Source organism: Sardina pilchardus, chromosome 5 (genome assembly GCF_963854185.1).
Source record: "Sardina pilchardus chromosome 5, fSarPil1.1, whole genome shotgun sequence".
In the NCBI taxonomy this organism is placed as follows: Eukaryota; Metazoa; Chordata; class Actinopteri; order Clupeiformes; family Clupeidae; genus Sardina; species Sardina pilchardus.
In genome coordinates, this window is record NC_084998.1 from 35,973,564 (window position 1) to 35,997,482 (window position 23,919).

Sequence of the window (23,919 nt, forward strand, 5' to 3'; positions counted from 1 at the left end):
CACTGTCCTAAATATCAGGAAGAGAGACAAAGACTAAATTCACAACTGCAAGAAAACCAGCTGAGTCTAGACATGAAGAACATATTGCAAGGAAGCTCAGGTGAAATATGTTTTAATTATGTAGGCCTATACTTGGCTTCCTGAGGAACACAGGATTGCTCCATAGAATTTAATTTATTTATGTAGGCCTATTATTATTATTATTATTATTATTATTTTTTTTTTTTTTTATCACCAGCATAATTATGGTGACACTTTGATTTTTGTTTTGATTATTTATTGATTTATTTTGTTTATCTACTTGTTTGGGGGTTTTGTTTGTCTTGGTTTATTGGTTTGTTTTGGTTTATTTGTTTGTTTAAAAAGAAAGAGTAGACTCAAGTACCACACCCCAGTCCAGTTGGTGGCGGTAATGCACCATTAACGTTAGTTGCCAACCGCCATAAAAACCGAAAGAAGAAGAAGAATGTTCTAACTTTTATTTTGAAGGAATGGCGAATGACGGCAATATTGGAATTTTCCTTACTGTCGCTAGTTTCACACATCAAACTAATGGCCCGTTTTAGCTTTCGAGTGTCACACATCTAGTTAGAAGTGGTCTTCAGTCTCAGACGTCTACGCTCAACGAACGTGCCTTCCTCCTTGACTTCATCATGTGATTTATGCAGTGGGGTGACTGGTCAATTTATTTGACTATCTGGATAGGCTATCGCTAACAACTTCCGCCCGATTTGAACAACTTCAGTCCGACCGCTGCCTCAGTGTTCTTAGTGTGATTAGTCTATAACAAGGCATTTTTTCCACAACAAGAAGCATTTTTTAGGAACATTATACAAACTCTACTTGCAAAGTTTGATTTTATCAATGAGTTTCCGGGCTGTCTGGGTATTGTCATATGAGAAAGGAGAAGTTGCAACATTGCGCTTTTCCAGGTAAGTGATTAACGAAAAAGTTACAATATCAGGCAAATGCGTTCGACCCATACATTTCTTTCAGTTGACATTCCGTTAATGTCATGCTAACTCTATTTTTATCTACACATTTTAGACGATATCCTTCGGTCGAACGCCGAGCAAAACGTCTGTCTGGGCCGCAATATGTTCCAATACCGGAGGATTGTGTCTTAAGCAGACTACTTTTTACTGAGTTGGGACTGGAGGATCCTGACAGGCTGTATGTTGCCATGCGAGATGATTGTGAGCTGCATCAAGAGTCCCACATTTTGGAGCTCCATCCAGACGGCTGTAGGGGTGCACTGTGGCCCTTATTAACAATAACTCAAGGGGGCCTTATCATGGTTTGTCTGCCTTTGGTAGATTCATCTGCCTATTTACAGCCTCGCCTCTCAAGTCAAGTCTCTATCTCTCAAGGCATAGCCTTCTTGTCTGGTCTTCAGGCATTCCTGTCAGCTGGGAACAAAACACAAGAGTCTGATATTCTGGCGTCCCGTTTAGATGTATTACCCTTAGTCCTCTTCCACATTTGCCCCCTGGGGACACCAGTGGACACGCCACACTCTGCTATTTTTCCATTTTTGTCAGTGTCCTCTCCTAGCAGCTCACAGAAGCAGCCAGCCTGGAAGGCAGGAACTCACAAGGGAAGATCAACTGTAAGTGTGTCTGTCACAGAAACTGTAAGGTCCATGCAATATGGCAATCACAGCAAACAAGACCTCTGGGATGTTTATGGCACCGTCATGTGTAAGGTAAGCCATTGTGAAGTACATTGAGTTTTACCATGAATTGGGATTTGCAACACAGTTCTAATGGTTTTGGTGAGTTTATATGTTTATTTTGTTAGTGGGCTTGCTGTAAAGCAAGGCCCACTATTGTTCTTCTTAAGTTTACTTCTTATTTATTATTCCTGTTCACTCACTTTTTTAAGACGCCTCTTCTCCTAGAGCGTTTGAGCTATCGACGCGGTTCCAACACTAAAAAATCAGGCCCGATCCGGTGTAGTGCGCGTGTTAATGTCGGATGGCTGCCGGTTGTCGTTTTTCCGGTATTTGCCGGTTTTCGGTCCCATTGAAATGAATGGGGGACTGTTCAGGCTTTGACAACACTGCCCCCTGGTGAGCAAGCCCACTCTCGCAGCTCCTCAGCGGAGATGCACATTTCTAGTTTCCCTTACTGTCTTAGGAGATTTTTGGTAAACTAGTACCAGTTACTAGTCTGACGAGCCAGACCCACATCAAGATGTAGGGTCTGGGAACTCACCATATCAAGGCTCAATCGGAAGGGTGGCATAAATGGTTGTCTCTCAAATTCCCTCTCCAAGCAATAGGATAGCGCTTTACCCAATCATCTTGTTTTCAAGTAGCAGCAGTAGCAAGATGGGGAATTCACGCTTAACTGTCACAACTTATGGTTGCAGGTCAGTCGTCATTATGTTAAGCCCGCCCACCGACTCTATACATGATGTGATTGGCCCAATAGCAGTTAATTTTTTCCAGCTCCACTTTGCACCACATGGGGTGCTCTTTTAATACAATGGAAGTCAATGGAGGAGTAAGAGATTCACTTGTTTGCTGCACATATCCAATCTAAACACACATTTTATGGTTCATAGTTGAATTTCTCCAAGTAAATATTGCAACATGAACAACATACTACTCATAAATAAATCTTATTTAGAGAAAATAAGCGGATCAAGCAAAATATACACACATAAGACTGACTACAATGTAATAAGCGAGCAGTTGGTTTATCCCATCTGTGCACCATCCGTTTAGTGCGTTATCAACATGCTAATTGATTATGTGGCTCCCGCATGTCTCATGATTGAGCTTTAATGTGTTTGCGGACAGGCTGTGCATTGGACCATAATGGCCGTGCTATATTGTTAACTCGACCGTGGCGGATAAAGGGTTAATGGCAGTAGCAACTAGCTTCTTTGCTGATATTTCAGACTTAGCTTGCACAACTGAAGGATTAGCCTACCATCTCGTTTATGAGATGAGTTTGTGTAATCTCCCTAAATGGAAAGAGATTTCTTTTTTTTTTAGGTCTAGCAGATATCCTTTGGTTGAAAATAAATCTCTTCGTTACCTTTTGCTGGAATGCTTATGTGCCTCGGTCCTAGTCATTTCCCCCTAATTCCTCCTGTTGCAACTCTCACTGGTAACTTCGTTAACTTATCCAACGTAGTTCACAACTGTAAACAAATCAGTCATCCAAACGGCAACTCTCGCTGCAGCCTAGCCAAGTTAACTTCCCACTTCTCAAACTTACTATTATTCAAACTTCATAACTACAGTCGTTTTAAAAATGAATGGGCTTATTTAAGATGTTGGATAGGCTATATGATAATGCCTGAATGTGGTTTATGTGGTTGATGACTGTAAATCGTTTTTAATTAATAATTTAAAAAGTATAAAAGTTACAAAGTTGAAAAATACATTGCAAACCTGTCCTAAGTAAGACCTATGCAACAAAGCTTGAATGAAGTTTCTACGTTAACTGGTTGAAGCTCAACATCAATTAAACTACCTTTCTATCAACATTCATTAAATTGTCTTTCTGTCAATGTTTAAGCCATCCAAACTCAAATTTTAAACTTTCTACCTTCACACTATCAACTTTCATTAAACTATGCAACCACCATGTCTGCCCTAGCTACACCTTAGTAACCTACATGATCTATGATACATTTTTTAATTTTCATACATTGGAATTGCATTTATAGTTTTAAATGAAAAGTGTATGTGAACAAATTGACTGCTCATTTATTTAGATTGAATAGCAGCCTGATTGCACAGTCTGTTAAGGCAGTGAATGGTTACATGACATGACTGAGTGGTGTGCATTATGTTATACATTGTCATAAAGCTGTCAATATTTTTTTCCCTTGATATTGTCGGTTTCAGTGTGAAGTGGAGGGAACCCAACCCAACATCACAGTCACACTCTCCTTACCACCTAATGGCTCACCCTTGCAAGATATCCTTGCACATCCCTGTGTCAACACACTAGATACCAGCACGCTGACAGCCAGTAGCATGGATTATGGTGATGCTTCAGCCTTCTCGGGGCCCTACAAGTTCCCCTTCTCTCCTCCCCTGGAGCCCTTCAGGCTTTGCAGTTACACTTCACAGGTAACTGTAACAACAGACTGGTAAACAGTGGCTATTACTAAAAACACGGGTAATTCTCTGAAATGTTCTTTTTAGAATCTTAAAACAAAACACAGGCAATAGAAACATGAATCTCGTTTCACTGTATATTTTACCCTTAAACCACTCCTTCAAACACTTTCAAACAAATCACAGTTCAGAATGAACAGTTCTTAAGTGAAATGTTAAAGGTATACTATGCAACGTTTTTCAGTTAATGAATTCGTTCCATACTGTTATATATGATGAAATGAGTCATTACCGGTCAAACAGGGTTTTTTTCGGCCGCTCTAGTGGTCTGTAGCGGTAGAACCACGCTCGCAACTTCAGGAGACTTCGGGCACGCACCCATGCTCTACTCCAGGAAGTGTCATGTAAAGTTTCATGAAAAGGCACGGCAGACTGACCGATTGAGGAGTTTTGTAAAATATACACGCTAAAGCTGTAGGGGAAGCTCTGCAGAGAAATATGCAAGCATAAAACGAACGAAAATGAAAAGTGAAAGTGAAACCGGCGATGAAATTGTCAATCCTGCATAGTATACCTTTAACAAAGTGGTAGGATAAAGGGGTAGTATTTACTCTGGCTGTCACCCATACTAAGCTCCGTCTTCTAAGATTGCGCATTAGTATGGGAAGTCTGTGCTTTATTTCTACTGCACAAGAGGTGTGATCAATGGGAATTGTTCAAATGACTCTGTACACTTGGATAGTCCTTCAACCAATCAAACTAACGATCCGCTGCGTCTTTTGGGTGAGCAGGGGAGATGCATGTGCAGGTTTCCAGCCTGAGCTGCTGAGCGAAATCCAAATCGCCAGCAGGTCAGGCAGGGTTCACCCAGCCTTGGTAGTATTATGATTAGACCCTGAGGATCCTCCTGTCAACTCAATGTAAACAATATGTGTGTATGTCTTGCAAGGTACCAGTTCCACCAGTTTTGGGTTCATATCAGCTCAAGGAGGATGATGGACATCTGCAGCTAAATGTTCTTTTGAAACTGCACGAGAGTGTGACAAACAGTTTTGAATACTGTGAAGCCCATCTGCCATTTTTCAATAGGTATCATTCATACACTATCATACATAAGAACAATATGCAGTTTCATTGATACAGTAATGTCATTGATAAAGCATGAACATGTTTACTGTTGATCCTGTTACTGTTGTTTTCATGAAAGGCCAATGTCTAGAACATTTTTGCTTGAGAATATTTAAATTCTCATTCATAGTCATATTTCAGTTTGTGGAAGCTGTGTTAAAGGGATAATCCGGAGTGAAATGCACTTTAGATCCATTTTTCGGACTATTGGGAGTACATACGTTGAGTTGACACCAAAATCATGTCATTCGGATGTATTTTGAGAAAGTTCGAGCCCACCGTTTTTAGCCAAAACTCGTTAGCCTGGAAGTGACGCGGGCATGTCCTTTCGCCTCTACAAAACGCTATTTTTATACCTCTTCTACTGTTCCAAACAACACTACACTTACGTGGTAGTGAGTAGAGGGTCCCTAAAGCCAAACCGAAGTATCCCCACATCTTTGTGTGGTCGGATAGAGAGTCCAGAATGAATTTAATCGAGTCAGTACCTTTCCGGGAATGTCGCTGCAGCAGCTGGCAACGCTTTAACAACACTTTATTAACATTTCTGGAAAGGTACGGACTCGATTAAATTCATTCTGGACTCTCTATCCGACCACATAAAGACATGGGGATACTTCGGTTTGGCTTTAGGGATCCTCTACTCACTACCACGTAAGTGTAGTGTTGTTTGGAACAGTAGTAGAGGTATGAAAATAGCGTTTTGTAGCGGCGAAAGGACATGCCCGCGTCACTTCCAGGCTAACGAGTTTTGGCTAAAAACGGTGAGCTCGAACTTTCTCAAAATACATCCGAATGACATGATTTTGGTGTCAACTCAACGTATGTTCTCCCAATAGTCCGAAAAATTGATCTAAAGTGCATTTCACTCCGGATTATCCCTTTAAAGTTCTTTGTTTTACATCTAGGTGCCAGATGGGTACTTTGGATGTTAAGGTGACCTCAGGTCAGGTGGAGGTCTCCAAAGAGAAGAACCTTTTAGTCTGGATCTTAGGTGTGTTACAGTTTAAAATTCAAACAAATTCACCTCCATGTGTATCTGATAAGGCGTTCACCATGACATGTTCGTGTTCTTCTAGGACAGAAGTTCCCAAAGGCCCGTGAAGTAACACTTGAAGGAGCTATTAATTTTTCTGGACAGACAGTAGGACCCACAGATCCCCTCTGCACTGATGGAACAGCTTATGTCAAAGTAGGCCTATTATGTTTATGAGAATTTTATAAGGCTGTTATTTAATATCAGAAATGAAAAGTGTATTTGTTTTTCCATTAAGATTTAGGACCCTTAAAGCCACTATGTAGGGCATAGCTGTCAACATTGAACATTGAACATTGAAAATAAGGGTTACTCAACCAACATTTCAGCATCCATCTTTCTGTTGATATCCCTCTTCTGACACCGCCTTCACACTTGCACTTAGTAATACGCAATGCTCCCCCGTCGGACATCGGACTTGACCGTTGAAAGTGTCGGAAGCATTTCGAGTTTGGGAGTAAAATGTACAATAGCGCTATTTTATTTTTAAACGAATTGTTTAACTGCCCGAATAATGTTAACTCATTAACTGCCATTGACGTCTTTAAACGTCAATTTAGACATATACGTTGCAATTGCATTTTTCAATGGGGAGGGCTCATGGGTGGGCTTGGGAACGATCTGGCAGAGTTTCAGGCTTGTAAACAGACTGTACTAGCGATCTGAACCGCTAGATGGCAGCAGTGCCATTTGGATGATTAGTATCTGCCTAGAGTGCACACTATTAGAGTGCACATGCAGAGACAAACAGCAAGCTAACACACTGAAGATCGACCACAGTGGATCTAGTTTGCACGCGGTCCAGCAAATAAATATGATTACTTCTTACATCAAGGATGGAAAACACGTGAACGGTATGATCCATTTACATTGGATATTGCTATATAGACTAACAACAACTTTGCTAGTGCGAGCTTGCTAAGTCTACCGTCCTGTTCAGAGTCTATAGCGACCATCAGAGTCCCTAGCAACCTTGAAGACACTGACGAGATAACAGTGCAATCGTGGTTGACATGCTACTGAAACGCTAATAGGGCTGTCCACGACCAAGGATTTCGTTGGTCGACCAGAGGCTGTCATTTACTCCGACTAATCGATTAATCGCCCCCCCCCCCCCCAAAAAAAAAAAAAAAATTTTTTTTTAATGCCCAGCTTTTTTTTTTTCTTTTTTTTTATTATTATTATTTTTAGTAGCCTATCTATGCGCATTTACCACTAACCTCGTGACTGACTGATAAAATGTTTTCTGATTCTGATCTAGCATACATATCTGATATAGCTGATATAGCAAAATCGTTATGCATTGACGGTCATTAGGCTATGCATGACGCCTGCGATACTTATGACAGGATAGTCAGCAGACGCCTACAGTTAGTTTAAGCTAATATCAACGTATGTATGTATGCTACTACCCTTGTTGACACTTTTAGTGCAAATCCGCTAACTAGACGAGCGTCAGATTTTCTTTGGCTGGGATAAACTTCTCCCCTAACGCTGATTGTGCATGTAACGTTAATGTTGTGCCCACATACATTGTCAGAAAGGTTCTGCTTCAATCATGATACACACATTTATTCTGACACTTTAGATTTTTTATATTTCAATAGAAATACATTATCTGACCATGTAAACAAATATGCTGCTAGGCCGTTAAGAGTTAGCTATCCGCTAGTAAGACTATCGACAAAAATCAGCTGATGTGGGACAGAATGTCGGACTTGACAGCAGAATTCTCCCACAATACAGGGGGGCGTAATTAGAACGCTCCTGGCGAAAGGTCAATTGACAGCTTAGTTCTTCTCTCAGACGGAGAGTGAAAAAACCCGACGTCAGTGACATTATGACAAGCGCACAGCAGACAAGCGCACAGCAGGACCATAATCCTAAACCTGTCCCCTTTACACGGGCAAATGATTTCAGATTTTGAAATTCTGAATGTGTCACAAAAATAATCAGAAAAGACAGACGAACTTTGAACATTCTGAATATTTATTTAAAGTAGGCCTACGTGCCACACGCCTCCTGTTCATGATGATGCAATGCAACATAGCTAGGCTAGCAGGCAACGCTACTTACAGTATTGAGGTGGTAATGCATGTTCGTCGTGGACGAGTGATAGGCAAATGATTTACTGCAAAGTTTGCAAATAATCCTCTTTGGGTCATCTTTGTCCTTTTGGAAATGTTCCCATATTTTAGATAGTCTTCCAGACATGGTCAAATAAGTGGATGCCTTCTGTTCTTGTCGTGTCACGTCTTCCTTGTCACAACGACTCACGCCCTTCAAATTAAAAGTTGACGCATTTTTTTTCCTACGACCAATCGACCAACGGAATTCGGTCGAATACATTTTTTTTTGGTCGACCATCGATTGATCGATTATTTGCGGACAGCCCTAAACGCTAATGTTAAAAAGTTGATTTTCACAAAAAGATCGTTTTCTCCCTTTTTTGGTCAAAAACAGTTGTTTTTGGCAAAACTAACCCATGTTCTACTGACGATTACTAAAGAACGGTAAACGATAGAAACAAACAGTTTTTTTCCTGGTGAAAGAAGAGAGTCTACTCTTTCATTTGGTAGCTTGTGTGTTTACATAGTCATAAAACTCACTGTTTGGTGGATCTTAGAAAAACAGTCAAAATGCTGTAAAACGTCTGGCAGTATGGAGCGCTCTGCACTGAAAATGGCTGGCAGCCAATGAGTTAAGAGACCATGTAAGACCAATGACATGACAAAAAACTTACTTTGGAAATAATTATTTATTTTACACCAACCGTTCATTTTATTTTTCACAAGATGGGCTTGTGCACGGATCTCGGAATGCCTGTCTGCCGTATGTATATCTGCATACACGCTAAATGATTGGCTGACGGATCCGTCGCTGCCTGGCCGACTGACTAGTTCGATGCTAGGGCTAATGAGTGTTAAAATACTTTTGTTTCAAACTTACCGATAGGCCGATGGTACGCTAGTTTTCATGCTGGTTAAATGCGCTTGTTATGCGCTTGTTGTTACGTTTCTTTTTATACTGGTTGTGTTAAACCACCGTAGTCAGCCCTGCACACGCCCGGATTCATATGGGGAGCTTTTCCTGCCAAAAAGAATATTAAAATGAAAACAGGGAAATGAAAATGAAAAACTGGTTTTGCCATTTAATTTTCAAAGTGTCAGTGCAATTATCCTGCCAAATTTAAAAATAAAATGAAATATATACATTTGCCTTTTAATTTACCTGATAAACACGATACATTTGTGACAAAAATAAAAAATAAATTGAAAACGTCTATTTGTCATTTCATTTTCATAACCATCCTGGTATATTACTGCCAACAATTAAAATAAAAATGTTAGTTGGTCAATGAAAATGCAAACTTTACTTTGTCTTTGCCTTTTCCTGACAATGTGCTTAATGTGTGCCAAAATGATAAATAAAATTAAAACTGACACCTGCTTGTAATTTATTTTCCATTTCTCAATTTTCATTTTCATTTTCAAGTTCACAACATATAAATGAGCTGCATTGTTAATGAGATGTACATATGATGGTGGTGCTCTGGTGACGACTGGCTTAGCTACCCACTGTAGGTAGGTCATAGTTAGCAACATGCTAGTTGTATACAGTGCAAGCTTTGTAAATAATCTTAGACATTTGGATTACAGTGGAAGGATTGCCTGATTGTCTTGTGCCTGTATTTCAATAAAGCTTTGAAATCAGCTCTTCGTCAGCAGGCATTGCTTTGTAGGTTGGTATGTGAGAAAGTCACAAGCTAAGTCAGATAGGTTTAGGCAGCCCAGTTGAACAGAGTAGGCTAACGTTGGCTGTTATTTTGTTGGCTGTTGGCTGCTATAGCTATGGTTCGCTAAATGACCTGGAAATGTCTGCTGAGCTTGGGCTACGGTAAAACACCCAGAATTCTCTCTCCATTTGACCCGGATTGATCTCTCATAAATTGCCACGATCGTGACACTACCCAAATTAGTGTGACTGCGACACATAGCAGCCAACGTTAGCCTACTCTGTTCAACTGGGCTGCCTAAACCTTAGCTCTGACTTAGCTCGTGAATTTCTCACGTACAGTACCAACCTACATAGCAATGCCTGCTGACGAAGAGCTGATTTCAAAGCTTTATTGAAATACAGGCACAGGACAATCGGGCAATCCTTCCACTGTAATCCAAATGACTAAGATTATTTACAAAGCTTGCAGTGTATACAACTAGCATGTTGCTAACTATGATCTACCTACGGTGGGTAGCTAAGCCAAAAATGCATTTGTCGTCATTAGAGCACCACCCACATAAATCTCATTAACAATGCAGCTCATTTGCATGTTGTGAACTTGAAAATGAAAATGCAAATTGAGAAATGGAAAATAAATCACAAGCAGGTGTCAGTGTTAATTTCATTTATAATTTTGGCATACATTGTGAGCATTGTCAGGAAAAGGCAAAGTCAAAGTGAAGTTTGTATTTTCATTTTCCAACTAACATTTTCATTTGAATTTTTGGCAGTCATATACCAGGATGTTAATGAAAATGAAATGACAAATAGACGTTTTCAATTTATTTTAATTTTTTGTCACAAATGTATCGTGTTTATCAGAAAAATAAAAAGCCAAATGTATATATTTCATTTTATTTTAAAATTTTGCAGGATAATTGCACTGACACTTTGAAAATTAAATGGCAAAACTAGTTTTTCATTTTAATTTCACTGTTTTCCTTTTAATTTTCTTTTTGGCAGGAAAAATCCCCCATAGGATTCAAACCGCGAAACAGCAGCACTTTGGATCAGGAGTCATGCGAGCTAACAATCCAGCTAAAAGCACAGGTTAGTGCATTCCAGACAGCACTTAAACTAGTGGGACGTGGGATTTATCCTACTTCCAACTACGAAAGGTGCACTGGAACTCCTGTCGAAGTGGGACCTCCTACTCGCAAACTCGCGGGAGCTCTACCTGCCCCGACCTCAACAAAATTAAGTCGGAGGATTATGGCAGGGCCCATGGAGACGCTCCGTGAGAGGTAACTTCAAGGAATACGCTGTAAACTTAAGGGTAGGGTTGTTTTAGAGACGGTAATTAACTTGTTCTGCATATTATGACTTAAAATTGTGTCAACAGAGAATACAACGTACTGTGAAAGTAACGTTATACGTTATACAGTTAGCCTAGTATGCTAACGTTACACGTCGCCCATGTTTTCTGAACCTCCCACTCCAAAATGCTTGGAATGCTTTGTAGTGGGAGGTAGGACGTTTCAGGTAGGGTACGTCCCACCTCCCACTCGTTTGGATGAGGTCTGGAAAGCAGCATAATAGCTCTATGCCAGCAGCACTCTTGAGGCGTCGGGAGTGAGATTTACTAACGCTAAAACTGTAATATGGAGTTACAGAGTTTGTGATTTGCTTTTGTTTCAGTGGTGTATTTAGGCTAGTTGTACAGTAGGCGTTACTTTGTGATGGCCGTTTCCCTCACGCGTTGCCTGATTCACGTGTGCGTGAAATGTATTACAACTTACCGCCACGAGGTGGCAGTACAGTCCGCTGTAGCATTGCTGCGGTGTGATTGATACTGTAGCCCAGTTCTACTCATTAAATAGGCGGCCCGGAAGCAACCTCTAAGTAGGGATGGGAATTGATAAGATTTTTCCGATTCAAATTCCATTTTCGATTCTGCGAAACGATTCGGTTCTTTATCGACTCTCTTATCGATTCTCTCATTTGGAGAAAATAACAAATCGATCAAGTAGCATCAACTTTAGTTCAGTTCAGAAGTGAAAAGAGAGGCTAGAGGTAGACTAAAGCCTACCTTACACTGACAAGATTTGGGAAAGATTCTTGAAAGACTGTAGTCTTTTGAGTAAAGTCTGAATGAGGGGCATTAGTTAAAACACTACAATTTTTCAAGAATCTTTCCCAAATCTTGTCAGTGTAAGGTAGGCTTAAGACATGTACTGCCAGCCTCTGAGCCAGTCCGCCCCTTGTCACAGTCATCTTCTAAATTAAATGCATGAGATGGTTGCGTTCATTTAATGTTAACTGTTAAATAGCAGGTGCTACAACTAGGCAAATGGCACTAACATGAACGGTGAAACAGAAAAAAAGTGTTTGTTTAGAAGTAGGTACTATGCTAAACCAAACCTCTATAATTTCAAAGGTCTATGCTAAACTATACCATATATCCTCAAATTATGGCTAGATTATTTTATTTGCTTAGGCTGCACAAAGCAGAGGACTTTATTTGGGGCAGACGTGCACTGGAGACAGGCCGTCTGCGTGTTTCATTGTGAGACATGTAGGCCTACCGGTAGGCTATCAAAATCGAAAGATTTTCAATTTGGTTTGGGATTTAATTAATTTTGGACAGTTTGCTTATATTGCTTAATGTTGTGACTGATGACCACTGAAAGCTCGGGGGTATTTGATGCATCACGATTGCATTTCATGTAGTTGAAACAGTGTCGGTAGCCTATTTCCACCTGCTGTTTATTACGAGACGGAGCGCCGCTTTCATTCATTCATTGAATGTGGGTGCTGTAGGCTTATGGAAACTTTATTCAGTAGGCATTAGCCAAGTAGCCTATATTGAGTATTTAGGTAGCCTATGCATGATTTAGCCTACTTTTAATTAAATACGTTGGCTGGAATGCCTCCAATTGTGTTTAAATGTTGTCTCCTGCTTCAGCCTCAGAACGGGGCGGCAAGCGAGTGTGTTGGAAACCCATGGTGTACAACGACTTTTAATTGACAACAATATCAAACCAACTAATCAACAATATAAAATATTAAGAAGAGCTCTTATTTATTTCAGTTAAATATAATTTCGGGTCATAATTTAAGGATTGTAAGCAACGTTTGCAATATTATTTTGGCTGCCAACACACGTTGCATAAAGACCGCAAGTTTTATCTGCTTTGCGTTCACGGGCTTAGCCTAAAGCCTACTCGGTAACACTTTACATTACGGCTCGCTAATAAGGTGGTAATTGTATGGGAATTTCTATGTAATTTCATGGTAACAATCCCTTGTTACCACTTATTACAAGTAATTTCCATGTAGTTTCTAGTGCAATTACTCCGCAGTTTCTAGGTAATAGCAATGCAAACAGCATTAATTAAGGTGGTAATTTCTATGGTATTTTTATGTAATTTCATGGTAATAATATTTTTTAGCCCCTTATTACTATGTAATTTCCATGCAATTTCCAGTGCAATTACTCTGCAGTTTCTAAGTAATAGTGATGCAAACAGCTTTCATTTTAAGTTTAATAAAATGGTAATGATTTAAAATGAATCTAGTTCTTGAAATGATAGTCCAGGATTTACTTATTGTTTTTGTTTAATTACCTGAAAAACAAGGAGGTAATTTCCAGGAAAATACACAGCATCAGGGCCGTAAAATACACTATCACTTATTTCCACTCAGTTACTTAGTTATTACCATCTCTGATCTGAAATAGGTTACCATGTACTGACATTCAACACACAACCACATGTTGAGCACAACCTTAACTTTGTTCTGCAAAAAAACATTGTTTTCACACATTTAACATGTTCTGCAATAATAAAACAACATAATCAAATTCTGAAACAGTAGGCTAAATATTTTATTTGCAGTGCACCCTAAACCTACCAAAACATTCATACAGATACAGAGGTGACGTGTTTGTTACAGATGAAAATATTATAATATTTCGTTGACTTCTTTGGGTCAGAAGCTCCTCTCGGAATATAAATCGTCCTTCTCAAAATTATGACAGCAGACACGGTAATCCATTACTTTAGCGTTTCGATTGAGGTGTCAATGTCCACATTCAAAACAATAAGCCACTGGAGACCGACCGTATCGCAATTACAGCTGATGAAAAACTTGCTGGATTGTAAACTTTTAATTTTTGTTTCGCTGCCGGGAAAGGAACAGACACGAACCACTCTGTCTTCCTTGTCCTCTTTCTTCTGTCTGTAGCATATCTCACCAGAGAAAAGACGGGCTCTGATCTCACTGTAATTTGAGCACTGGACTACCCGTAGTCTCTTCCGGCAATAGCTCCCGTGCGTGCTTCCGTGTGAACACTTGTGTGACATTTCTGTGCTTCATATAGAGTTGCAGTCTCGAACGATTTCTAAGTGTGTACAGACTATTCCAAAGTTTACAGACTAACTGGTGCTTTGTTTTATGTGTAGACACCTCGAGTTAGCTGCTGACGAGGTTTTGCGCTGTTTTGAGCAATGTTAGTGATTTAATTTTGAAAGCGTAGCCTATGGCTTTATGCCACTGTTAGCGATTTTGGGCTGTAGCTCATGCTAGCTCTGCAGGCTAGCCTACTGCTGATCAACGAAAAATACTTCTTCCATGGCTTAGTTAAATTTTCGGCGGACTTACAGGCTACTTTAAATGTTGTATGTTAAATGTTAACTTTCTTTTTTTGCAGAACAAAGTAATAAAGGTCGTACTCAACATGTGTTTGTGTGTTGAATGTCAGTAGGCTACAAAATAGCCTAGCAAGATGGTAATAGCCAAGTAATTGAGTGGAAATAGGTGATAATGTATTTTACGGCCCTGATACTGTGTATTTTCCTGGTAATTACCTCCTTGTTTTTCAGGTAATTAAACAAAAACAACACTAAAAATGTCATAAGGATAATTGATGGGTTTATCAACACAGCTAGGAAATACAAAAGGCCAATATATCAACCTGTTGTTGACAGTAGTCTACTGAAACTGTTTACATGGCTAAATGGTAGCCTGAGGCAGTCTAGGACGAGCAGGCTTGCTAAACGACCGACCGTCATCTCCCAAAGTCAGATTTTCTCCTTCAGAATCAGAATCAGCGAAAAGGAGACCCATCACGTCAGTACATGTAAACTTTTTGCTTGTCATCTCGTTTAAAATCGTGCTAAATCCAGTAATACCGCTTCAGCTAACTAGCTCCGTGGCTAACTATCTCTGGTTTCTCATCCACGAGTTTGAGTGGGATTTCCTCGAACATTTTGCATTGAAACATGACGTCATTGTGCTCTCGGTTCGAAGTATGGGATGTCTGCCAACTAGTGGTGGGGAGTACAAATATGAGATTTAGCACTCTACTCTGAGAAAACTGCTGTTTTATTCAGTAATGCGTGATGTCGTAATGTGGCGACTTTGGCGCCTAAAGGGTTAACGTTAGCGTTTCAGTAGTATGTCAACCACGATTGCACTGTTATCTCGTCAGTCTCGTCAAGGTTGCTAGGGACTCTGATGGTCGCTATAGACTCTGAACAGGACGGTAGACTTAGCAAGCTAGCACTAGCAAAGTTGTTGTTAGTCTATATAACAATATCCAATGTAAATTGATCATACCGTTCACTCTGCAGGCAGATACTAATCATCCAAATGGCACTACCCCCCGCCCCCCTCGGGGATTTGAAAAACTGTTCCAAACACACATCTCAATCTCTGCTAGTTTTTGTCCTAGAAATATATAAGTGGCACCATTAGACACCTTTAATCAACTAGTTTCCAAATATATATGTTTTAAAAGAGAATGTATCAATGGCACTTTGTAAAAACAATAAAAGAAAATCCTAGGATTTCTGTCCTCTCACATGCAGCAGGCCCATTCAAAAAGCCCATTCGACTTAATTTGCATTTGAAAGAGACACTCACTGACACATTTAGTCTGACTTTTCTCCAATTTGTAGTAAAACTAATTCACATTTTTAATGTTCTTTTTACTTATATGGAGCCAACACCGTTGTTTTCAAGGTTAAAATTTCAAAAATCTTAGCTCAATATATTTATAGTGTGTTTTTTACCATTGACCTTTGACTTTTGAAAATCATTTTTTTAAATAGTTCTGTTTACACTGAATTATAATTAAAAAAAAAGTAATTTCATTACATCCACTTTACTCTCATATAATTGTTGTGGAGGACCTGTAGAATATAACCATATGTGCCACTTTTGCATAGGTGTTCTTAGTTAGATGAAAAACGTAAAAATCTCAAGGTATAGCTGACTGCCTCAAAGTGCCTGAAAAGGCCCCGGACCTCCAAGTGTTAAAGGGATAATCCGGAGTGAAATGCACTTTAGATAAATTTTTCGGACTATTGGGAATACATACGTTGAGTTGACACCAAAATCATGTCATTTGGATGTATTTTGACAAAGTTCGAGTTCACCGTTTTTAGCCAAAACTCGTTAGCCTGGAAGTGACGCGGGCATGTCCTTTCGCCGCTACAAAACGCTATTTTTATACCTCTTCTACAGTTCCAAACAACACTACACTTACGTGGTAGTGAGTAGAGGATCCCTAAAGCCAAACCGAAGTATCCCCACGTCTTGTAAGGAAAGGTACGGACTCGATTAAATTCATTCTGGACTCTCTATCCGACCACATAAAGACGTGGGGACACTTCGGTTGATTTTGGTGTCAACTCAACGTATGTACTCCCAATAGTCCGAAAAATTGATCTAAAGTGTATTTCACTCCGGATTATCCCTTTAAGTAAGGAATAATGGGCCCTATCCTGCACCCGGCACAATACTTTTTTGTAGATTTGCACTATATTGATATCATTAATCATTATTAATTTGATTGATTGATCATACTTGTTTCTATATTGGCCACAACCCTTTTTGTCTCAAGCTGTGTTCAAGACCTTTAAAAGTGTTTTGAGTACCCATGTTTCTGTTTCTCTCACTTTGCAGCTGTATTTCAGAATACCTGACCTAACTTTATCAGGATGTTGTGTGGACCAACATTCAGTTCAAGTGTATTCTTCAACAAAGCCTCGCGTTGTCACATGTAAGTGCATTGGGGATGTGGGACAAACCTAATCTGAAAATGGTTCAGCCAAATATGAGTGATGTTGAGACAAAACATGTGAGTGTGAGATGAACCAAAAGACGTTGTAAAATGTGAATAAAAACTGAATGTATTAATCTGCAAATCTCTTAAAGGAATATTTCTGTATTTTACACTTTATGCCCATTTTCTGTATTGCCTAGGATGCAAACGGGTGGTTGACACCAAAATCTTGAAGATTGATACTGTTGCTGCAATTTGGCTGCTTTAGAATGTTCTCTGTATGGCTGCAGCATTGCTCGCTATGAGCCGGGATGATTCTGTTCTTAAAACACCCCTAAACGTTCGTTTTAAAAAATGTGCAACTCACAGAGTGCTTACTGGTCTTCAGCTATCTTCTATAGCAAGTTTTGCAGTAAAATACAGCTTCTTTCATCTTTTATCAGAGATTTTCTAAATCCTGGAACTACTTTTTCAGATACTTCACAACCGTGTATAAACGTCAGCTCTGTATTTGAATCTGAAGATTACACACTCCAGACCACTAGATGGCGACAATATTCCTTTAGGACTAAAAATAAATATAAGCAGGCCCCCTTTCCGGTGACGGAGTAATATCAACGAGCAATGCGTCTTCCTAGAGAAACCAATGGGATTTACAAAATACCTAATATAACACAACAGAAGTTGAATTTCGCTGCGAAAAGTGCAATAGAAGATCGTTTAAGACCAGTGACCACTCGGTGAGTTGCCCATTTTTTAAAACTAGCGTTTAGGGGTGTTTTATAGGGGTGGGAATTGGCAAAAGAATGACAATTCGATACTATTGTGATATTTGGGCCAAAATTCGATATTATTGCGATTCTAAACATATTGCGATACAACAAGTATTGCGATTCGATTCTGCAATATACTGCTATTCATGTCTCTCATATTATTCAAAGGCATTACAAAAAATAAGGAAAATAACACTGTTCAACTCACTTTGTCATGGCGTGGTGCATATCAAGGTCCTTACTATTTGCTTTTTGTTGAAAACCGGAATACACCCACACTTTCAAAGTGATGGAGGGTCGTCTATAACAGGTTGTGATTGTGAAGCCATTTTTATTTGAAATTGCCGTTGAATGCACAATAAAACGCCACAACAAGCGCCACCTTGTGAGTGTAATATCTTGAAATTCCCCTTGGGGACTCAAATAAAGGTAAAATAGATCATTAAATTCTATAATTAAGTATTGCGATACTTTGAGCTACTAGTATCGATATAATTGCATGCACAAAATATCGCGATACTGAACAGAATTGATTTTTTCCCCCACCACTAGTGTTTTAAGGACAGAATCATCCAGGCTCTTCAATGCTGAAGCCATTCAGAAAACATTCTAAAGCAGCCAAATTGCAGCAACAGGATCAATCTTCGAGATTTCGGTGTCAATCACTTGTTTGCATCCTAGGCAATACAGAAAACGGGCTTAAAGTGTAAAAAACCAAACTATTCCTTTCAATCTATATTTAATAGCTAAAAGGGGACATAGACAACAAATCAAATATTGAAAATTACAAATTTGAGTCTTTCATGCAAATTCGTTAAAGGTTGGGTACGGAATTCGCAAAACGGACGGCAGAGTTTGAACATATACAACCTCAAGTCCCGCCCTCCATGCACGAGCGACAATTCAAATGCGCAGCGCGAGAGCGAGCCAGGCTAAATGAAATGCCAGCCTGGCGTCTACAGCACTATGAGCTCTAGTCTCCATACAATCACTCACATCAACTTCCCCAATTACATTCTTTATTCACCTCCAAAGGGTTGTAGTAGGCCTACTTATGGTTCAGTAGCCATAGGTGTGTATATTTGAACAGAATCTGGTTTGGTTCTTACCAGGGCGATTATCTCCTGAAATATCCGAGTTTAGTGCTGGCCCGTTGGTTCGCCTATTCCACTGTAGCTCCAAGCTGTTAAGTTTCGATTTCATGTTTACAACACTCTTCGTGTCACGGTAAAATGTAATTTTTGCTACATAGCTTATTTATTGCGTGGGTGATTGAGTTTCCGTAGGTTTCCGCTGCCTTAGTTTGTATAGAAATGAAGTGACACATACAACAAGAGGGGAACATGGACGTGCAGCAGCAGGCAGTTGGTTTCGTTTCAGCACTGACTCGCGGTCACCAGCTTTCGAAAGGGTCGCGCGCGGTGGGGAGGGGGAGGAGGAAGAGGAGTAAGACGTTAGATTGACGAACGAGCTGTGAAATGATGGTATGGGGTGAGGAATACTATTGGCTGGAGTTTTTCGAGCCCTGCCCGTTCCGCAGATGATTGACGTGTTTAATTTCCATTTCAGTGCTTCCAACTCGGTGGCTATAAGTGGGTTAGGAATAGGATTTCAAGTGATTTTGCAAAAATGGCCAACAAAGCTAATTCCATACCCTACCTTTAATTTGGTTAATTTTGAATGTGATTTTTTTTTTTTAACTATTATTTTTTTTTTTTTAAATTGGAACGGGGTAACAAAATGCTTGAAAAGTTGTGTAATGATAAAGAAAACAAAAGGAAGAATGTTTCACAACTAATTATGTGAATTGGCAACACGATTGGATATGAAAAAAGAGCACCCTAAAGGGCCCATCACATCACACGCGGCATGCGCTATTAAACCCATTACTTTCAATGGGTTGAGAGCGCAACAACTGGTCTGCCGCTGCACTCAGTATAGCGGCATCTTTGCCGCTCTTGGGTTACCACGGTCAAAGTTGAAATATGTTGAACTTTGACCGCGGCGTGCTGTAAGTCAATGGTCTTTTGTGTGGAACCCAGCGGTAACCATAACAACAATCGTTAGAACGTTACCTCAACCAAGAGCATTCTAGCGGTGAGCGCAGCGCATGCCGCCTGTAATGTGATGGGGCCTTCAGAAGGCAGGGTCTCTTAGAAGTAAAGCTGCAGGTATTCATCACTCATACTGTGTAAACCTGTGTGGACAGATGATGAAACAATGTCATTTTAATTGTGCTGTCCTCTCTGTGTGTATCGAACACAGTTTAACAGCCAGCCTAACTTGCGAGTCTTTAGCCTCCAAGCTCAGGATTTTAATGAGTAATGAGTAAAACTGAAAATGATACAAATATATATCCATTCAATAATAATAATATGTATTCGATGATAAAACAAATGAAAAGGTATCCAGCACTAACTTATAAGTAAACACATAGGATAGGAGTTTGGTTTTATCAAAAAAAGATAGATTTATCAGAAACTACCAAATAATGTCACAAAATGTACAATCTACTTTAAATAAACATTTATTAAAGGGACACTTCACCGATTAGCATTTAGCTTTGTATCTTTAGAAACCCAGTCATGTTTTTGAATGGTCGTGCATCATTCCCTCAGTTTGCCTTGAGATGGGAGAAATACGGATGTCAATGAAACCCATGAATAGGACTTACTGCTTTCAATGATGTAAAATGATGATTTTTACATCATTGAAAGCAGGAAGTCCAACATTGAAATCCGTGTTTCTCCCATCTCAAGGCAAACTGAGGGAATGATGTACGACCATTCATCAACACTGAAGTCTAAGCCGAAATCATCAAGATTAAAACAAAACTTGGCTTGAAATATTTAACTTTATATCTAATGAATTTAGAATGTATGAAAGCTCCACTTTTTCAGATACATTTTCCACGATATTCTAATTTTTGTTGATCCACCATGAATGTATAAGTGATTCTGATTTATTCTAACAAGTTTCTCCTCTTCTCTTTAGCTCGGGATTTGGTGTCTTCAGAATATTACATATGGAACTCCACAGGACACACACCAATGTTGCCTGGTGCTATGATGATGTAGGGTCAAAGATAAGATATGTACCTTGTCATTGTCCAAAAGCCATTCATTTAAAATAATAGTATTCTTTATCTTCTTTTCACCTAGAAATATTTGCGTGCCAAAGTATAAAATAAATGTAATTGTTGAACTCTAATGTCAAAATGTCCATCTCTACTGTTGATTACAATTCTAATAATCATCCTAAAATAGAAATGAACACCCCATGTCATAATTGTATGTGTTTGCAACAATATTGGGAATAATTTACTACATATTTGAAAATGTGAATAACTTTTCAGTTGACTTTTGTGGATCATCAATTAGAAAGCTAGATACTGCATTGCCCGTGGAGTTCTATTGGGGAGCTTACGTAAACACGGCTGCCATATTGCTGGGGGCAAACCAGAGGGTCAGGATTTGGAGGGTTAGCTTCAGCCTGTTAGCATGGCATTTGGCCACTGACATTTTTGAAAATGTGCCGTTACATGGTTACCACTTCCGGCACCAGTTTTTACATGCTGATTGGTAGATGACCACTTATGCACGAGTTTAGTGTTGGGCATGATCGTCCTCACGCTAAACGACATCCTCACTCCTAAAACGACTGCATACGTATATATGACTAATGTCTACATGGTTTGGGCTGTATTACACCAGGCTTTGTGGTAAATAAAAGAAAAAAGTAAATGTTGTCATATTAGGTTGTTGTTTGCATTATTTGTAGGTTGGTAAGGTAACTGACTATGGCTGCGTTCAGATTGCCAGCCAAAATCCGATTTTTAGGCCATCCAGATCAGTCAGTAATATGGCCTAGTCTGAACAGAGCCATATCCGATTTGACGCTTGTTAAAAACAGTGTGGACAGTCAGCCCTAAAAATTTGATATGAGGGGGAATCAGACTTGAATCGGATTCACCTGCAGTCTGAAGGCAGCCTATGACCTAAATTCGATTATTAGCCTACTGTCTGGTGTAGGCAATGACATTTTGATTTAAATGGTCAGGCTGCAAGTTGATGCCAGTTTCCACAACAATTAAAGATTACTTTATGGTTTGACGAAAATAACTAATAGTGCCTTAAGGTTAACATTCTAGATTTTTTTCCTGAAGGTTACACAAATGTTCTAGGAACGTTCGCTGAAGGTAACACAAATTGAAAAGTTTAGACAATGTTAGTTCAGCAAACCTTTAGGGAATGTTCCTTGAACATTATGTGCTTGTGTGTCTAGGCTGCAGTAATCCAAGGGGTTTCCAAGTAATTTTAGGGCACCCCTTCTAGGATGGCTTAGGTTAACTTGTAGCACAAAATTAATGTCCAAATGCATTCTTCTATCCACCACATAATGGTTTTCCATATAATTCCCCCTAGAATAGGCTATATGCACGGAAGACTGTTCAGGTACCTCATTTGTTTACGATGGAGCCAGGTGTGTTTGACCTGCCACTATCTGCACTGACCCACGTATTTGTTGCACCTAGTGAATCAGCACGTTACGATGTGAAAGGATTTATGCATGTGTTACATTTTTTATTATTGGGCAAACCATACCTTCAGTGTTGGAGTAAGCATGCAAGGAGCAAAATATAACATAGAATGCCGTTACAACACAGCTAATGCTCCACCGGAAACAATTGAGGTACCTAAACAGTTCAAGTTCAAACTGCAATGTCAATTAAAAAAAAAGATAATTGTGTAATTGTGCAGCCCTAGTCTACAGCATACCCAAAGAGCTATAGACCTCTGAAGTTCGCCTACAAAAAAGCCACCATCTTTGCCCAAATAAGGAGTTCCAGTATCTTGAGATTTTTTCTATGGGAAAATAACATGGGGATTTTGACTTTTCGGACCAGTTAAACTCTCACAGGGATGCAGAAATTGGAAATGCAGACGTTTTGCGCTACAAAGTTTTGTCCTCTGCCTTCAAGTGGATACTGTGATCTTCGGTAGGTGAAGATGGCACACTTTGATCTTTGCTACCCCAGAGCTAACTTACAATGCAACTTGCCTTAGGCAGTTGGCTTCAATTAACACCCGGAACTCCTTATATGGGCAAAGATGGCGGCTTTGGATCCTATTTGTAGACGAACTTCAGAGGTCTATGACAAATACAGAAAAGTAGACTTGTAACTGTCCATTGACAAAATGGATCTTTTGATAATGTATGTGGTGGGTACAGTGACCTATGCGACAGGGGCAGTGTCTATAGAATGTAACACTATTTTTTTTTTTCTTTCATTATTTTTATTGTTGTCAATGCCAAGAGTAGTGATCTGACTTGTCTATTAGATCATTTAGATTATTCAATTAATAGGAATCCAACATGTGTTTAAAAAATGTAGGGCACACCTTTGAGATGTAATACATCAATCCTGAATCTCTGAATTGAAATGACTAATCATTAAATAGGCTACTGAACACTGAATTTCCCTCACGGGATCAAAAGAGTATACTTTATCCTGCAAGAAGGAGGATGCAAATTTATTCGGTATAACTTCATTTCAGGGGGCTCAGATGAACCTAGCATGCAATCAAAATGTATTTATTAGCCATATAGGCATAGCCTATCAGTGGTTCCCAAACTGTGGTACGGGTATCACTGGTACGCGGACTCTGTTGTGGTACTCCGGGAGTCTCCAAGAGGTTTTTTTCATCACAATAATGTAATCACTTCAAATTATATATTAAAAAATATATTTAAATGAAATTGTAAAATTTAAATAAGGTTTTTTTTTAATATATATTTCTTGATAACAAACAAACAACATCAACAACAAAACACTATGCAAACAGTATGTACAATAAAAAATATTTAAATTGGCCTATGCTATTTTAATGCTGGTCATATGGTGGTAGGCTACTTGGAGAGCCAATATTGGCCTAGGCTACTCATTGTGATGTTTGAGAACCACTGACCGACATCATTTATTGTGATCCCTTAGGCCTACCCCTCTCCCCCCATTATGAATGTTGAAGGTGAGGTCTTGTTGGCTAGCCTACAACGTGTAAACGTCAAGAATAATCATCAACTAAACGGAGTTAAAATGGACTGCATGCCG

At 39.4% G+C, this 23,919-nt stretch overlaps 1 protein-coding gene across 3 annotated transcripts; it reads left to right on the plus strand.

The window, feature by feature from the left end:
* Positions 1-557: 557 nt before the first annotated feature.
* ap5m1 (adaptor related protein complex 5 subunit mu 1) lies at positions 558-21,554 on the plus strand. Of its 3 annotated transcripts, XM_062537382.1 has the most exons (9): positions 558-932; positions 1,048-1,705; positions 3,866-4,093; positions 5,031-5,170; positions 6,118-6,203; positions 6,289-6,401; positions 10,989-11,075; positions 16,935-17,031; positions 20,802-21,554. In XM_062537382.1, the coding sequence occupies exons 1-9, from the start codon at positions 865-867 to the stop codon at positions 20,882-20,884; spliced, it is 1,560 nt and encodes a 519-aa protein (XP_062393366.1). In that variant the 5' UTR covers positions 558-864; the 3' UTR covers positions 20,885-21,554. The 3 variants fall into 3 exon arrangements, 2 of the variants coding, with proteins under 2 accessions (XP_062393366.1, XP_062393367.1); XM_062537383.1 differs by lacking the exon at positions 10,989-11,075; XR_009939250.1 differs by lacking the exons at positions 10,989-11,075; positions 20,802-21,554 and having other exon boundaries at positions 6,294-6,401.
* Positions 21,555-23,919: the final 2,365 nt, after the last annotated feature.

Bases quoted from the DNA above. Each gene is read 5' to 3' on its own strand.
- ap5m1 (XM_062537382.1), top strand. From the start codon at position 865: ATGAGTTTCCGGGCTGTCTGGGTATTGTCATATGAGAAAGGAGAAGTT. The intron at 933-1,047 runs GTAAGTGATTAA...TACACATTTTAG, and splicing joins GCAACATTGCGCTTTTCCAG to ACGATATCCTTCGGTCGAAC. The intron at 11,076-16,934 runs GTTAGTGCATTC...CTCACTTTGCAG, and splicing joins CAATCCAGCTAAAAGCACAG to CTGTATTTCAGAATACCTGA.